Here is an 18,671-nt window from a genome sequence, read left to right on the forward strand (position 1 = left end):
CAGCCCCCCCCATAAATTTCCAGGAGGAACAGCACAACACAGAGTTCAACACACTCAAGCACTGCTATGTCACAGCAAGTATTTACTAAAACAGATCTGTCTGGAAAGCTGACCGATCCTCTGAACTAAATGGACCCCAAACCACTATGTGGCAGTACACATTAGGCGCTCTGCTCCTTTCATACGGGCCGATAATCAAACCAATTATCGGGAATGAGCATTTGTATAAATGCACGTTCCTGATAATTGGCCTGTGTAAAAGGTGCTTGAAATCAGCCAATGAACAAGCAAACGCTCGTGCACGTGCATCGGGTGATCCGGTCGTTCTGCTGGCGCCAAAAAATCATCGTTCCTGTGCAGCAGATCATGCTGTCTAAACAATGACCGGCTGCCCAATAGTTTCTGATGTGGATAGGCGATCGCTGTAGTGGAGGCGACTGCCACAAGTAAATGCAGCCCTCATCTCCACTGATAATTACCCGATCATTGGGAATGTCTGGTTCATTCCCGATAGTTGCCTGATGATATAGCGGGACTTTATGTGTCTATGGTCTGGACTACCTGGAGCGTTCCAATTTCTTCTCTCTTTTGGTTTTAAGTTGGGAGAGCGTGTAGTGGCAGGCCACTTCACTGTAGTGACTACCCTTTGTGCACAGTTCGGGCTTACTCATGCACACAAAAAAAAAATTCTGGGTGTATGCAGACCCATTCACTTCAACGAGGCCTGTATTTAAAAAAAAAAAAAAAGTCCATCCCCCAACACACACTTTACAATATAATACTAAAAAAATTACATCCAGCTACCAGGCACTCTATGTGCGCCAACCATAAGTAGTGGAGAGGGGAAAAACAGCGAAGGGTAGGTTCACAGCTACAGTAAAGGTAACCAGATAGTCATCTGATCCCATTATAGTCAATGGGGGTGCAGTGGTATCAGGCTATGCTGGATACAGTAACTGCGGCAGTCTGTTCCTTTGCTGGAATAGACTACCAAATTACCTTTACCACAGAAGTGAACATAGCCTTAAAAGGGAATCTGTCAGCAGATTTGTACCTATGAAACTGGCTGCCCTGTTGAGAAAAATTATGTTTTAATATATGCAAATGAGCCTCTAGGAGCAACAGGGGCGTTGCCGTTACACCTAGAAGCTCAGCTCTATCTGTAACTGTCACAGCCTCTGCACTTTGACAGGGCCAGACAGTGTAAACATCATCACACTTGGCCCTAACAAAGTGCAGAGGGCATAGCAGTTGCAGAGAAAGCTGAGCCTCTAGGTGTAACGGCAACACCCCTGTTGCTCCGAGAGGCTAATTTGCATATATTAAAACATCATTTTTCTCAGTAATGCGGGCACATATGAACATGGGACCGACACAGATGGCTTCAGCTGCCAAGTGCACATGTAACAGGTCAGCCAGTGTCATAGGTACAGATCTGCTCACAGATGCCCTTTAAAATCCATAAAACATTGTGGGTCTTCCGACGTTCTTTGACTTCCCAGTACATGGTTTTTAGGCATCAGAGCCCACTGCAGGGTCATCCTTGCTTTGTTCTTGTGCCTTTTCCTTTCCCTCCTCCCCCGCTGGTTCCTGTGGCTTTTCCTCCCGGGCGCTCTTTACCACCTCCTGCAGATTATACTTCCTGAACAGGGTGTAGTCCTTCACCACGCTCAGGCAACAGACGTTCTTGATGATCTCTACTACAATGGTGTACTCTGGGTTGGTCAGGTCCACTTTATTCTCTGGATTCAGGCTCCCAACTATTCCTGAAACATAAAAGAGTGTAAGTCTGTGCAGCCACAAAGCTCATCAACAGACTAACACGAGATGTGGAATGATGGCTGCTGAATGTCCTGCCGTCAGCACTCTACCATGGATACATCACATGACAACCACAAGCTGCCACGCATTGTGCCCCTAGCAACCAGTGTTTCTTTGATGGATCTGGTCTTCAGTTTAAAGAAGTTGCAACTTTGAGGTGCCTTTCTGCCAGACCCCTAAACATGCTCTAAACCAGGCATGCTCAACCTCTGCAGCCCTCCAGCTGTTGTAAAACTACAACTCCCACCATGCCCTGCTGTAGGCTGTTCAGGCATGCTGGGAGTTGTAGTTTTGCAAGAGCTAGAGGGCCGCAGGTTGAGCATGCCTGGTCTAGACGTCTCCCAGACGCTGTGTTCCAGCTCCTTTGCTCCCCGCCGCTTTACGCTGGTACCCACCTGCTGACAAGTGGTCCATGTGTCACGTCACTGGGTCATGTGACACACGGGGGACATGTCTCTGCTTCAGCCGCGTCAAACGATATGTTGACACAATAGAGCCGGAACCCAGCGGCAGGGAGCAGGTGAATATGCTTCCCTCCGAAGGTCCTGGCACATGGGGGATCTGCCCGAAAAATCGCAGAGGGTAAGTAACCCCTTTAAAAAGATATAGCTCTAGATCTGGAAAATCAGTCCTTCTCCTCGGTGTACACTGCAGTGCTAGCTTGCTCCTCTCACATGGAAACATCACATGGCATAGTCTCCCTCTATCCTTGTGGGCCCCCAGGACATTACAGAAGATTTCCCCCCTCCCACCTCAATTTTTTTATTGGGTCCCTTCCCAATGTAGATATTTTTTTGCTCATGTTCTAATGTATATAGCAGTAGCCCCATTACACCAGATCTTCATTCTCAATGTAAGAAGAAAAAAAACATTAGCTGTGTTGGACTTTTTTTTTTTTTTTTTGACCCAACCTTTTATTTCACCCCTGTCAAGAGAGTCACCCAGAAACCACTCGGGGGCATCCATTTGTCTCTCTGGCTGAAGCAGGGTGACAGACACCAGAGGCCATTGTAACCGAGCTTCATATGGCCATCATGTATTACATACCATACTGTGAAGATGGCAGGTTAGGCTAAGTTCACATCTCCAGAAACCTGATCTGGCAGTTCACCGGTTCCGGCACTGCTGGATATTGTTGTTCACCGCTGGACCCCATAGTGTCTATAAGATGGGTTTCGACCAGAAAAACTGTTGTATGCATGTTTTCTGCCGGATCGGGTTACTGGAGATGTGAACGTAACCTCACTACGAACCAGTGCCACCACACTGCAGGAACATCTCACCTGCCAGGTCCTTGATGACCTCGTCCCTGTTCATGTGATTGTTATTTCTTGCCTTATACACAATTTGAAAAGTTCCTTTGTTGGGAGCTTTAAACCAAGGCTGGAAGAACGTCTCTGCGTATTTCCTGAGATCCTCGGGGAAAGCTTTACAAGTACCCGTGACGGGTAACATACGAAGGATGACTCTCGTCTTCTTCTTCTTCGTAGTGTGTAACTCGTTTAAAATGTGGTGGACCAACTTCTCGGGCTCTGAAATGAGACACGCGGTCATCAATATTAGTTAGAAATTGTCCCACATATTCACATGTAGGCAAAGCATGAACAAACTAAGTGGCATTAACCCCTTCCAGCTCTGCAACATACAGGTAGTTAACATCCAGGGCTGTAATAGTGCGGCCTTGGGATCTGTGCCCGTACCATGGGAGTTGGCTGTGTTACGGTACTCTCACTAGCGTTTAAGTTTTCCGGTATTGTCATTCAATGGGGACAAAACAGAACGCTCCAAAATACATTCCGTACCGTTTAGTTGCGTTCCCAGACCGGAGAGTAAACCGCAACATGTTGTATTTTGCTTTCCCTCCTGGGATGCGGAGCAAGACGGATCCAGCATGACTCCCAAGTCCCAATGCAAGTGAATGGGGACGGATCCGTTTTCTCTGCCACAATAGAAAACGGATCCGTCCTCCATTGACTTTCAGTGAAAGTTCATGACGGATCCGTCTTGGCTATGTTAAAGATAATACAACCGGATCCATTCATAACAGACGCAGATGGTTGTATTATCAGTAACGGAAGCGTTTTTGCTGAACCCTGCCGGATCCAGTAAAAACGCTAGTGTGAAAGTAGCCTTACGCAGCTGGCATCCTGTGCTGATGCAAGGAATCAGGCATAGCCCTGATCCCAGACTACCGTAACTGCCACGGTCAATTTCTGACTGCAGAATCTAAGTGGTTAGAAAAAAAGAAGGAGGCTTCGTCTCTCTACCCATCTCCCCCCCTCCCCCAGCGATTCTATCACAAAGTGAGAAGGGGCTGCTATGGCGTTGATGGGTCTATGGCTTTTGACGGGGCTGAACTTAGGCATCATGTCAGTTTTACTGGAATTGACATCATAATAAAGCTTCACATGACTGGTTTTGCCGTGTCTGTAACAACCCATCCAATAAAATGGTCACATTTTTATACTGAATAAAAATATCTAAAAAAGTCTGGTTCCTGAAAAATGAAATAAAACAGCTATTAAAAAAAAGGTGTATGTAGCACAAAAAGGCACCAATGAAGACTACAACTTGCCCTGAAAATAAATAAATAAATAAATAAATAAATAATAGGTCTTTGAATGTGGTGACGTATAAAAAAAAAAAAAAAGTTAAACTAATTATAAATAATTCGCCATGGTAAACACCCCCCAAAAAAACTAGGAATTGGTGTGTTTTTCGACACTGCCCCTTAAAAAAAAAAAAAAAAAAAGATTAGATGCACCCCAAAACGGTGCAGTAAAAAAATACAATTAATCTCGCAAAAAACAAGTCCTTATATGGTTAGGTTGATGGGAAAATAAGTAAAAACAAATACAAAAAAAAATAAAAAAGTATGGCTTTTAAAAGGCAGAAATAAAAAAGACGAAAAAAAACAATGCTGTGTCCTTAAGGGCTCATGCACACAACGTTTTTCACGGATCCGTTGTTCCGTATTTAAGTTTTTTTTTTTTCTCTCTGATTTAAGTCCTCCTCCGGTCCCCTATTTTCACAAAACATAACCGTATGGTTTCCGTAAGCAATCTGTTTTTTGCGGATCGGAAACAGTAACTTATCAATCACCAAACACATGAGCAATATGGGCTGGGCATAGCATTTCTACAGTATGGATCCGCAAAATACGGATGACATACGGATGTGTTCCGTTTACGTTCCGTATTTTCTGCAGACCCATTGACACGGAACGGAAGCGGAAAGAAAATACATTTGTGTGCTTGAGCCCTAAGGGTGCGGTGACACTGGTCGCGGCCAGGGTCGCAAAGTAGCAGTTATCCTATAGAAATTAATGGAGTCACAGCACAAGTTGCAAAAAAAATTAATCCAATACTGCTGGTTTTTTTCGGACTCGCGCTGCAATCCCATTCATTTCTATGGGATGATGACCAGTGTTGCTGTGTAGTCGGACCCTAACAGTTGAAGGGGGTATTCCCACCTCGGCCCTTGTATGTAGATCGGCACATGTATGTGGTGGATGGGGTTTTGGAGACAATTGTGATCCCATAGAGGTGAATGCGAGTTACAGAAGCAGTGCAGCACCGCTCACGTGGCTGTTTCCTTAACTCCGACTACCGCATATGGCGAATATTCTGATCTCAGCCAAGATCATAACCCCACATTGCCCCGCACTATTACTGAAACCCTCCAGCAACTACATGTAAAGAGGAACATGACAACTTACCTACATTAAGAGTCCTAATGAAAACAACATTATTAGCCCCACTTTCTAGTGACTGAAATCTGCGCAAATTCTTTTCAGTCGATGTACGAATCTGGTCAACTTCTTTCTTTAGAGCAGCTTCAACATCATCATCATCATCTTCCTCCTCACTGCCTGACAGTTTATCTTCTTTCTCACACAGCTGTAGATGGAGGAACACATTTCCTTATCATTCAGGCATATCGGGAAACACTATAAAGCCCCTTTCACACAGGCGAGTTTTCCGCCCGGGTGCAATGCGTGAGTTGAACGCATTGCACCCGCACTGAATCCGGACCCATTCATTTCTATGGGGCTGTGCACATGAGCGGTGATTTTCACGCATCACTTGTGCGTTGCGTGAAAATCGCAGCATGCTCTATATTGTGCGTTTTTCACGCAACGCAGGCCCCATAGAAGTGAATGGGGCTGCGTGAAAATCGCAAGCATCCGCAAGCAAGTGCGGATGTGGTGCGATTTTCACGCACGGTTGCTAGGAGACGATCAGGATGGGGACCCGATCATTATTATTTTCCCTTATAACATGGTTATAAGGGAAAATAATAGCATTCTTAATACAGAATGCATAGTAAAATAGGGATGGAGGGGTTAAAAAAAAATAATAATTTAACTCACCTTAATCCACTTGTTCGCGCAGCCCGACTTCTCTTCTGTCTTCATCTTTGCTGTGCACAGGAAAAGGACCTGTGGTGACGTCACTACGCTCATCACATGGTCCGTCACATGATCCATCACCATGGTAAAAGATCATGTGATGGACCATTTGATGAGCGCAGGGACGTCACCACAGGTCCTTTTCCTGTGCACAGCAAAGATGAAGACAGAAGAGAAGCCGGGCTGCGCGAACAAGTGGATTAAGGTGAGTTAAATTATTATAATTTTTTTTTTTAACCCCTCCATCCCTATTTTACTATGCATTCTGTATTAACATGATCCGTCACATGATCCATCACCATGGTAAAAGATCATGTGATGGACCATTTGATGAGCGCAGTGACGTCATCAAAGGTCCTATTCCTCAAAGAAGAAGACAGAAGAGATGCCGGCTGCGTGAACAAGTGGATGAGGAGAGTTAAAAAAAAATTATTTTTTTAACCCCTCCAGCCCTATTTTACTATGCATTCTGTATTAAGAATGCTATTATTTTCCCTTATAACCATATTATAAGGGAAAATAATACAATCTACACAACACCTAACCCAAACCCGAACTTCTGTGAAGAAGTTCGGGTACCAAACATGCCGATTTTTCTCACGCACGTGCAAAACACATTACAATATTTTGCACTTGAGCGGAAAAATCGTGCATGTTCCTGCAACGCACCCGCATCTTTTTCCGCGACGCCCGTGTGAAACCAGCCTAAGGCCTCTTTCACACGGGTGTGTGTGTCCCGTGGTCGTGCTGCGGCCCGTAAAATGCAGGCCGCCATGCACGAGCACAGTTCGTGGGGCAGCCGCAGCGGATCCATTCACTTGAATGGATCCGTGATCCTTCTGTTCCGCTAAAAGATAGGACATGTGCTATCTTTTTGCGGAACGGAAGTATGGGACGAAACCCCACGGAAGCACTCCGTAGAGTTCCGTTCTGTGCTTCCGTTCCTCATCTCCAGATTTGCGGACCTATTGAAGTTAAGAGGTCCGCATCCGTGATGCGGAATGCCCACAGAAACGGCACCCGTGTATTGCGGCTCCGCAATACGGCAACGGGGCGCACACGCCAGTGTGAAAGAGGCCTAAAAGGGCTGCAACCCTACATTAGTACTGCGCCCCCTTTTATTTTCAGGAATGACTGGGATCCTTGCAGTAAATGCTTTTTGGACTTTTGTACCTTTCACCTGCTGCACCCTTCTGGCTCCCTTCAGCCGTCATCTTGTCCTTGAGCTGTAAACTACTGGACAGACGTTTGCCAATGACTGGCTGCAGCAGTGATAGGTCCCCAGGCGGCACATCACTGATCGGTGGGGGTACCAGGTGTCAGACCCCCACCAATCAGATACTGATGACCTATCCTGTGGCAAACGTGCATCAAAGTTTGTGACTAAGGCCGCTTCCACACGAGTGAGTTGTACACTTCGGACTCGGAACCTGAGTATGTGGCAGTTTCCATCCTGACCTCCCAGCACTGCTGGGGTCACACAGCATTATATTGATATATGATGCTATATGTAACCCTTACAGTTCTGGAATGTATTGGATAACAGTGACATAATGCTGTCAGTGTTATACATTACATTCAAAATCTCTAAGGGTTACATAGCATCAATCAATCAATATAATGCTATCTGATCCAGTCAGTGCTGGGAGGTCAGGACGGGAGCTGTGTTAGGGCTCGGTCACACGACCGTTGGTGTCCCATTCCTGTATTGCGGATCCGCAATACGTGGGCACTCTTCCATTGTCATTCCGCATCACGGACGCGGACCCATTAATTTCAGTGGTTCCGCAAATCCAGAGATGCGGAACGGAAGCACGGAACGGAATACTACGGAGTGCTTTCTGGGGTTCCGTGCCTCCGCACCGCAAAGAGATAGAACATGCTCTATCTTTTTGCTGAACAGAGGGATCGCGGACCCATTCAAGTGAATGGGTTTGCGATCCCCATGCACCAATGCCAATGAACGGCAATGCTGATTCCCATTAGAAACGATGGGACTCTGATTCGCTGCAGTTTTCAGCAGTGTGAGCTATTCCGGTTGGTTGAAGTTATCCCCCATCCACAGGATAAAGCATAATTATTAGATCTGTGGGGTCCTACTACTGGGACCCCCACTAATCACGAGAACGGGGATCTTGTACCCCGCGGAGCCGCCCAAAATGAACGGAACAGCCAGTCGAGCATATTCCCAGCCGCTCCATTCATTTCTATAGGGGATCTAAAGACAGCTCAGTACAGCGCTCTGCTATACTCCCATAGAAGTGAATGGAGCCGCTGTGCACACGCCTTTTCAGGGGGGGGCTCCATGGGGTACAGGATCCCCATTCTCATGACCGGTTGGGGTCCCAGTGACTACAGGGATCTCAACTCTCCCGGAGGTTCAGGGAGTCTCCCGCTATTAGATAGCGGCTTCACCTGTGAAACAATATATCCAGGAAAGGTTTATCTCAGTCAGATAGAGCAGAGAGATAAGAGAAGTGACAGGACAGAGTTTAGATTACAGGTTGAATTAACCCTTTAGGGTCAAATTGGCTTCTCAAGGAGATATATATGTTAAAGGCATCCCTTCTTCTGTCTCATTCAGTAGCTATAGAACTATTGAGAGAGATGCATTTTTTTTAATACATTTACACATTTAACCCTCCATTTTAATAATATTATTTACCCCAGTGTTAAATTCACACCCCCTGGATGATTTTTTCCTACAGTGGGGTAGATAATTACACACAGGGTTTTAAAGAATAAACTTCCTGACTCAGACCAAGAGCCGACTCAGCGAGTCAGCAAGTGAATGGAAGCATCCGCGCATGCGCATTGCGCAGCCTAATCTTCGGTTCACTTGCTTCTTGTCAGCACAGCGAATGAACCAAAGATTCGATTCATGAATCGGTTCATTTGAATGAACTGATTCAAATGAACCGATTCATGTGAAAGATCCGAACTTCCCAGCTCTAGTTTACTCGCAGTAAACCTTTCCGGCAACCTGCAGCAGTGTCCCCTTCTCGGCGCGTGCGCACAGTGCAAGAAGAAGCCGATGCCAGCAGTCCGCAACGGCACATCAGGCTGAGCCTGTGCGCACGAGCGGGATCTCAAAGCGGGAGGAGGGGGAGGCGGCACTGAGGAGTAGAAGGCGGCGCTGGGCACGAATGGCGATGCGTGCGGCCGGGCACCATGCATCCACAGACCTCCCCTGCTTGGGCACCTTAATTCAATGATTGACAGGTTAGTAAAACCTGTTTTTCCGCAGAATAAAGCCACAAATAGCTTTTATAAGGCCACCTTAGAAATCAGAATGCTACCTGGACATGAGCAGATGTTTAGCTCACAGGGCTTATAGGTGGTGACAGAACCCCTTTAATCACATACATAAATAGGATAATTTGGGGCAAGGAAATGAGCCCAGTCCTCCACACCATAGAGCAAAGTGTGCAGATACTGCATATGTCTGGAAAATGTAATAAAAAGTTCGTGAAAGAAAAAAAAATTAAAACCTCCCTGAAATGAGAAGTGCACCTCCCTGAAATGAGTTTTTGCAGATTGGGATGTCTGTGACTGTATTACCCAGACTAGAGTGAGCATTAGCTGTAACCGTCTCTGCAGCTGTTGTAGGACTACACCTCCCAGCATGCAGAGCTCAGCACCTACCTTCTCGTCGCCGTACAGCAGCTCTCCGTACTCATTGAGCAGGCTGTAGGCTTCCGCCACGCACTTCCTCTCGTTCATGTTGCAGGTGATGAGGATGCCCTGCATGCCCACCTCCAGCTGCCTGCCCCCCTTGTGCCGCTTGGCATTGCCCACATACTGCGTCTTCGCTCTCTTCTTCCCCTTCTGAACCTCCGCGCTCATCTCAGCAGCAGAACAACAGCGCCGCTCGCGCAGAACACGTGGTCACTGGCGCTTTCCTCTGACGTCACCGGGACGCGCCGCTGCATTGACAGCTGGTAACACGTGGTTTTGTGGTGGTGACTTGAATGGAGGCGCTCCTGATATGTATGATGTCACCGGAAGAGGCGGGGACTCCCAGATTACAAGGGATATTAGTGCACCTCAGTTTAGTCTTTACCGTGCAACCTTAGTACTGTGTGTGGAGGGGAGGGATGAGGGTTTCATTTTCAGTGGAACTGTATATTGGAGGGGGAAGGTTATGTTATTTACATGGGACTGTATGTTGGACATGCTAAAGGAAGAGGAGTGATATTATTTACATGGGGCTGAATGGAAAAACACATTTATTTACATACGACTTTATGTTGGATGGGGCTGAAGGAAATGATGCAATTTACATGAGACTGTATGTTGGAGGGGAGCACTGTTATTTACATGGGACAGTACATTGGAAGGTAGAGATGATCTGCAGAATGGGGCTGTATGTAGGTGGGTAGAGATGATCTGCAGAATGGGGCTGTATGTAGGCGGGTGGAGATGTTCTGCAGAATGGGGCTGTATGTTGGCGGGTGGAGATGTTCTGCAGAATGGGGCTGTATGTTGGCGGGTGGAGATGTTCTGCAGAATGGGGCTGTATGTTGGCGGGTGGAGATGTTCTGCACAATGGGGCTGTATGTTGGTGGGTGGAGATGTTCTGCACAATGGGGCTGTATGTTGGCGGGTGGAGATGTTCTGCACAATGGTGCTGTATGTTGGCGGGTGGAGATATTCTGCACAATGGGGCTGTATGTTGGAGGTGGCCCACAAGATGGAGTTTCTCCAGATCAGTATAAAGCCATGTTCATACAGTCGCTGATGATTGTGTAACTTTTTCCTCCGTTGAATTTTTCTCTGGCTTTATTAATGGAGTTGTTTCCTCCCCAGCCTATGAACCCTCAGCGTTGTTAGTGTCCTGGCTGCCCAAGGACTTGGAGAAGTGGTCGGTGAACCTGACGTATAGTAGTGATATATATTTTTCAATGTCAGATGTTTCAGTTTACAGACTTATACTGCTAAAGGGCATTTGTCACCACGATCAGCCCTATTAATGGGAATTTATCACCATGATCCTGCACTATTATCTGCTGTAATATATGAGTAATACTGCACACAGGGAGTCCTGATTGCAACTTTTTCCCCCTGTGAGAGATGTGTATCTGGTGTGAACATTCTGTAGTACACATTTTTGTCCACAAGATGGCCGCAAGCCAAATGTTTGATCCATGTGTGCATTCTTTTGTTTAAGGTAAATAGGGGAGGGGGAAATGGGGATTACATTACAGTTTTCAAATTTACCTATGAACTCAGAGTTGAAGTTGCTGAAACCACTCCTATCAGGTTAAGGAGCCAATAGTCTCTTCTTAAGGAACACCCCTTTTGTGATGTCATGTCTGCTATTTAAGTCAATGTAATGCGAATAAAGTGTGCCTCTTCTACCATGGCTCAGGGAAGAGAGAAGATGCTTTCATGAAACCACCTAGTGTGTCTGGTCTCATTATAAAGCAATATGGTGCACACATACTTATACTTCTAATTGATTTGGCACCACACAAAGAAGAAGGAGAAGCGCATGAATTGCGCTGACACCCCTAATGCCTCCCATTACCCCACGGTCATCGCTAAAGCTGCACTGAAATACATCAGTCGGAGCATGCTCACAGGATTCCTCTCCGGACTGTGCACTTCAGCAACGCTTTGAGCGCTGACAGTGAGGTAATGGGGTGCAGTAGGAAACAAAATGGTGATCTGGACGCCTTATTTGCAGTACTGCACAAAATATTCCAAGATCTTGCTGACAGATTCCATTTACAGCAGGCATAGTGCCTGGTAGGTTTCATTAAGCTGAATTAAAGGAGCCCTCCATTACTGCAATCTGATGCACGGTTGTATCTGAAGGGGTTGGCCTAGCCCCCTTGTAGCAACACTTCACCTCCTTTCCCCCCAGTTGCTATTCCCAACATGGCCTGATAGACAGGGCCAGGCATCCTCACTGTTCAGATGCCTGGCCCTGAAATCTCACGGCGGTGAGACTTCTTCAGCGCACGCGCTGTTGATCTGACAAAGCACTCCCCGCTGATATCTGCACTGCACGAGTGCCAATCATGTTCCGGAGAAGAAGACACTTCTAGAAGATTTACATCATAGGTGCTTGCGCAGTGCAGATCTCAGTGGGGATAGCCTTGTGCGATCAACTGCCCATATGGCATGGGGTCTAGCTGGCCAAGCATCCAAATACTGAGGATGCCTAGTCCTGTTAGGGCTGTTTCACACGAGCGAGTCCATTGCAGGAATCGCGCTCCGTGTGTGAGTGTGATCCTCCGCTCTGGACTTGCAGGAGCGCACGGTATTATCATGATTTATAATGCTATGTGCCTCTGCTTGACCTTATTTCTACAGAATCATACTGACAGCTTTATGTCACTATGATCCTGTGGAAAAAAGGCCATGCAGAGACACATAGTATTATAAATCATGATAATGCCGTGCGCTCCTGCAAGTCCAGAGCGGAGGATCACACTCACACATGGAGCGTGATTCCCGCAATGGACTCGCTCGTGTGAAACAGCCCTTAATCAGGCCATAAGGGGAATAATGAGCGGGGAAGGGGGGAGGAGGTGGAAGTTAAGTGGTTCTCCGAGGGGCTAGGACAAGTCCTCCAATCACCTCATTTGCATAAGAATAATTAAGATATTGCAGTAACCATATGTCAGATTGCAGCAATAGTGGGCTCATGATCATCTCTACCAGAAAAAAAACTCTTTTAACTGTTTTATTAAAATATATACCCAAGAGCCACATATCCTGTGGCTCTTGGATATATATTTTAATAAAACAGTTGAAAGAGTTTTTTTGTTTTTTTTTAACGACAATAAAGCTGGACTGAAACAAGAACTTCTAGTAGGATCCTTAAAACCTGAGATCGGCTCATGTCCTTCATACCCCAAAAACAGTTGGAGAAAAAAAGGTTGCCAAAAGAATACAAGCTTTTTCTGGTGTAGGTGTGAAAAAAAACCCACCTACACCAGAAAAAGCTTGTGTTCTTACGGCAGCTGCATTTTTTTTGTTTTACTGTTGTTTTGAGGGTATTTTTCTCTGGCAATTTTGCACAGTGTGTGTTTTCTTCATGGCATTTTTCTCCTATAGAAAAGGTACACGTAATGTGAAAATGCCTGAAAAACCACTCAGAGATCCAGCATGCTGCCTTTGAAAATACAAAAACAAATGCAATCTCATTAACAAAAGAGCCAGGGTTTTAATTTCATCCACCATGACGGCTACACATGAGATTGACCTCTGTAGGGGCAGGAACACACAGGGAGTTTAAAAGCCCCCAGCCACTCTCACCCTTCAGTGTTTCCTGTCCCTACTGGGCACTAGAGGTTAACATAGAGGTTAACTCTATGATTCAAAGTGAAATTAAATCCTCCCTGGCCTCTCTTACGCCAGTTCCTCCTACGCCTCCTGCCAAAAAAAACTGGTTGTCAGTTCCATCCTTCTCTGAGGCAGAGGACATGGACGAGGAGGCTTCCACCTCTAGACATAATATTGAAGATGATGTATTCTCAGAAGGGAAGACGAAAATAAATATTACTTTTCATCTGAGGATATGGAGGAGTTGCTAAGGGCAGTAAGGGCTATCATGGGTATTGAAGATATCCAGAAACCCTGGTCAGTACAGGATGAGATGTTTGGGGGACTACGTGCGAAAAAATCGAAGGTATTCCCCATAAACAAAAACATTAAGAACATGATCCTTGACGAATGTACTGATCCAGAAAGAAGGTTGGGAGTCTCCAAGGAGTTTAAAAAATAGGCTGTTATTTAACCAGGCTGAAATTAAAGTCTTTAATGAGACCCCAAAGATTGACATTCAGGTGGCAAAAGTTGTTAAAAAAACAACTTCCCTGCCATTCGAGGATTTGTCACAGCTAAGGGATCCCATGGAGCGGAAGGCAAATGCCCTCCTGAGAAAATGTTGGGAAGCCTCCATGTTTGAGGTAAAAACAAACATAGCGGCTACCTCTGTGGCTAGAGCCATGTATGTTTGGCTCAACGAATTAGAGAACCATATAAAAAAATAAAACTCCTAGAGAGGAAATCTGAAACTCCATCCTCCTTCTTAGATCTGCCACAGCATTTCTGGCTGACGCCTCCGCAGAATCGGTAGGATTTGCTGCTAAAGATGCGGCGCTGTCAAATTCGACAAGAAGAACACTTTGGATAAAATCCTGGGGATGTGATAGGACCTCCAAGGCAAAATTGTGCTCTATTGCCTTTTCAGGAGAATACGTATTTGGGCCCGTACTAGATGCCGACAAAAAGAAAGGGTTCCCAGAGGAGAACAAGAGGAAATCTTTTCGTCCCTTTAGTTCACAGTCCAAATCCTACAGGGGAGCTATCAAAAAGGGGGCAAAGGTAGAGATTTTCTCCTTAATCCCCAGAACAAATAAAATGAAAAACAATGACGTTCCATGTACCAACTTATGAAGAGAACGACGCCCCTTTTTCACCGCACTTGTCCTTTGCCAGCGGAGCTACCTGTTAATTTCATTGCAAATGTAGTGATTGTTGTATATGCCTGCTTTGCATTTTTGTCTTTCAGGTCACAGTTTCCAGCTGGGCGGGCCCCCTGTGTTGCGCCAAGTCGGGCAACCTCAAAGCAGCGGGGTATGTAGTGTCCCACTACGTAAAGGTGGGCACTACTAAGGCTCAAGTAGTTCCCCACCTCTTGTGGGAGATTGCTTATTGTATTTTGCATTGTATGACTGCATATTTCCATGTTAATTCCTGTGTACCAGGCCTGCTACGGGTGTAGTTTCTCCTCTTGAGCTGTAGAGGGAGCTAGGGAACCCCCTAGTATATATAGTTAGGCCCAGACAGGAAAGGGGAGTTCAGTCTAGTCCAGGAGGCTAAGCAGTTCAGTCTAGCCTGCCTGAAGTCCTGAGTATGTGAAGCTCAGAGGTTAGTCCAGGAGAAGAAGATCCTCCTGAGTTATCCTGCACCCTGCAGAGTACAGAGCAGTGCTAATCCTATCCAGCCAAGTGGAAAGCTGAGGGGCAGAAGTTTATTGTCAGCAAGAGAATTGATACCAGAGGAGGTTTCCCTACCCAAGGATAAAGCCAGCTATTAGGCATACGGGCCTTGGAGAAAGCCAGACAGAATTATGCAGAAAGTACAGCCTGATCTGTGAGTTTAATCCCCCCCTGAGTTATCTTGCTAGGATTCTACCTGCCACCTAGGTAAAGCCTGCCTGCTACTAAATATTCTTCATATCGAACTGTTTGGAGTTTGTACATAGTTTGAACTGTTCAGTAAAGAAGAATTCTAGTTCACTGCAATCGTGTGTACCTCCATTATTCCCCCTAACAATTGGTGTGCCACCGTTACCGGCACTGGCATCACGAACTGTAAGGGATCTTGCCACAGGCACGCTAAACCTGCAACATCCAGGGCGCCTCACCTATCACCCGGCCAGGTCCGTATATTTAGAGAGTGCCCCAGAGGAACTATGTGCCAGCCTCTTCATCACTGACTGTACGCCTGCCCAGGGTATACTACAAACTGTGAGTACTAAGAGTAACCCTCGGTCTGTTAATTAACCCCCGTGACCTCACACTCGCTCACCCTGAAGGACTGGCGTACTGCACTAGCAGTTAGAAATGAAGATCCAGGAGGTTGTTGCAAGTAGGGGGTGGGGAGGGGGGGTGTCCCTGCGCATCCTGACACTGGCAAGATTGATTAAAAAGAGTCAAACTGTACAGGGACACACCCTAAATGTAGCCATGTTTTTCTAATTCTGAACAACCCTTTCTACAAATTATATTAGTATAGGGTGTATCCGGATGTTGACATCACCCTGTGTGTGTGTGTGTGTATATATATATATATATATAATGTATGTATGCTAAAGTGGCTTATAACTGTAACACATAAGATACATGTTACAATTCCTCCTAGTCTGCGCATGTCCTGTACTGTTATTATTCTGTTATTGTTATTATTCTGGTGAATTATACTTAGTAAACCCCCCAATGTATTGCATTAGGGATATGATTACTCAAGGGTTAATGATGATGTCACAATTCTGCAGTCGTTCTAGAAGGGGCCCTATTATCGCGAGTGATGATGTCACAATGCCGTTTCGCCTGTATGCTGGATGATCGGTCAACAGATTCTTTGATAGAGAGTAAAGGAGAAGAAGCGACATGGATGCTGGTAAGTCCTGGAATTCACAGCTTTATCTCTCTACGTCTGTTCTTCTGAGATTGTGGGTTGCGGTATCTTCTTCTCACTGATCCACACCATGGATTTATCCTTCCTTCTTTGGTCCAGAGACTCATTGGGTGCATCATACATGTAACTGAAGGTCCCCCATCCAGTAGAACAGTCATTTCTGGAGAAAAAAATATCTACAGTTAGTTCCTATGATGCCATAATAAACCTATGTTCTCCTGGGAGGAGGTCAGCTGCCCCATGTTGTCAACCAATGTCTCCCGGCCTATCTAGAGATCTATAACTTATCTAGAGGTGGTGGAGGATGATGACTTTCTGCTATAATATGGTGATATATGGAATATTTCTCATTAACACAGATTATGTCTTCTTCTGTAGATTTGATACTTGTTTTGGTGCTCGCAATCATGGACGTTGTTTGCTTTTGTGTCTTCATTGGTGCCATCTGTTTTTTGCTGAGGTAAGTGATCATTCACAGGAGACAATGTTGTACTAGAAATCCTTTCCTCTCTCCAGCTCTCTCAGCATGATAAGTAGAAGATGGAATTGTGTGTTCCCTTAGAAGACACCAGGTTGTCTACCTTGTCCAGGAGGGTAGAAGCAGCTGAGGGTCTGTATGAGAGCTCTCCACTGTCTCACCTACCCCACAATGCCGCATTGTCTTCTATACTGGATTATTACTGATGCCTTATTTTCTTATTTCAGAATGAAAAACAAAAGCCGCAACGAGGATGACGACGAACTGAAAGAAGTTCTGATCCATCAGCCAGGTAACAGTTACACAACACCCATAGTACATAGTCACCTCAGAGCCCGGTATAGAGGAGATATAAGAAAATCCCACCCCCATAGCAGTGGAGAATCTGATGATACACAGGGTATGGGGGCTTACACAATATGTATTACCTGACATTTATTTATTACTAATAGAAATCTTCTCATTTACAGAGGAGGCTGATGACAAGAAGTGGAAGATCTGGAATGAAAGTGACGATGAGGAGGATGACGGAGCGGAGGAAAGCTAGAAAGGAGAAGAGGAGGACATAGGAGGATAGAGGAGGAGGAGAAGGGTGATGAACACACCTTGTTAGAAGAGAGATACAAAATTCTCATTTTCCCACAACATATAATTAGGCTTTACAACATCAAATTTTCCTTTAATTTGGTTTTCTTTCACTGTAAAATAATTTTCTGCATTCCCTTAACCATTCAATTAAATAAAACTATTAAAAATCGGATTTTATTTTTGTTAGACTTTTGCTGCATATTAAAAAAGGAAGGAAGGATTTAACAAATATTTTTTAGCAAGAACGGAATCTTAAAAAGATTAAAATAGAGAAATCGCCGGGACCAGATGGCATACACCCCCGTATACTAAGAGAATTAAGTAATGTCATAGCCAGACCCTTATTTCTGACATTTAAGGACTTTATACTGACAGGGAATGTTCCACAGGATTGGCGCATAGCAAATGTAGCACCAATATTCAAAAATGGTCCAAAAACACTGCCCGGAAACTATAGGCGGGTAAGTTTAATATCTGCCGTGGGTAAACTGTTTGAAGGTTTTCTAAGAGATGCTATGTTAGAGTACCTCAATGGATATAAGCAAATAACGCCATATTAACATGGCTTCATGAGGGATTGGTCTAATTTAATCACTTTCTATGAGGAGGTAAGTTCTAGACTTGACAGCGTCGAATCAATGGCTGTCGTATATCTGGACTTCTCCAAAGCATTTGACACTGCACCGCATGAAATGTTAGTATATAAAATAAGAATGCTCGGACTGGGAGAAAACGTCTGTAAGTGGGTAAGTAACTGGCTCAGTGATAGAAAACAGAGGGTGGTTATTAACGGTACACACTCAGATTGGGTCACTGTCACTAGTGGGGTACCTCAGGGGTCAGTATTGGGCCCTATTCTCTTCAATATATTTATTAATGATCTTGTAGAAGGCTTGCACAGTGAAATATCACTTTTGCAGATGACACTAAACTGTGTAAAGTAATTGACACGGAAGAGGACAGTATACTACTACAGAGGGATCTGGATAGATTGGAGGCTTGGGCAGATAAGTGGCAGATGAGGTTTAACACTGACAAATGTAAGGTTATGCACATGGGAAAGAATAATGCAAGTCACCCGTACATACTAAATGATAAAACACTGGGTAACACTGACATGGAAAAGGACCTAGGAATTTTAGGGAACAGCAAACTAAGCTGTAGAAACCAATGTCAGGCAGCTTCTGCCAAGGCCAATAAGATAATGGGTTGCAT

At 45.3% G+C, this 18,671-nt stretch overlaps 1 protein-coding gene across 1 annotated transcript; it reads right to left on the minus strand.

Annotated features, from left to right (window-relative positions):
- Positions 1-1,341: 1,341 nt before the first annotated feature.
- On the minus strand, positions 1,342-10,124 carry LOC121007884 (THUMP domain-containing protein 1-like). Its single transcript, XM_040440155.1, has 4 exons — positions 9,878-10,124; positions 5,540-5,720; positions 3,105-3,353; positions 1,342-1,766 (listed from the first exon to the last, which is right to left on the minus strand). Exons 1-4 carry the CDS (start codon positions 10,076-10,078, stop codon positions 1,513-1,515), a joined length of 885 nt encoding a protein of 294 aa, XP_040296089.1. The 5' UTR covers positions 10,079-10,124; the 3' UTR covers positions 1,342-1,512.
- Between the last annotated feature and the right edge of the window lie 8,547 nt (positions 10,125-18,671).

The sequence above is a fragment of the Bufo bufo genome, chromosome 7, assembly GCF_905171765.1.
Source record: "Bufo bufo chromosome 7, aBufBuf1.1, whole genome shotgun sequence".
NCBI lineage: Eukaryota > Metazoa > Chordata > Amphibia > Anura > Bufonidae > Bufo > Bufo bufo.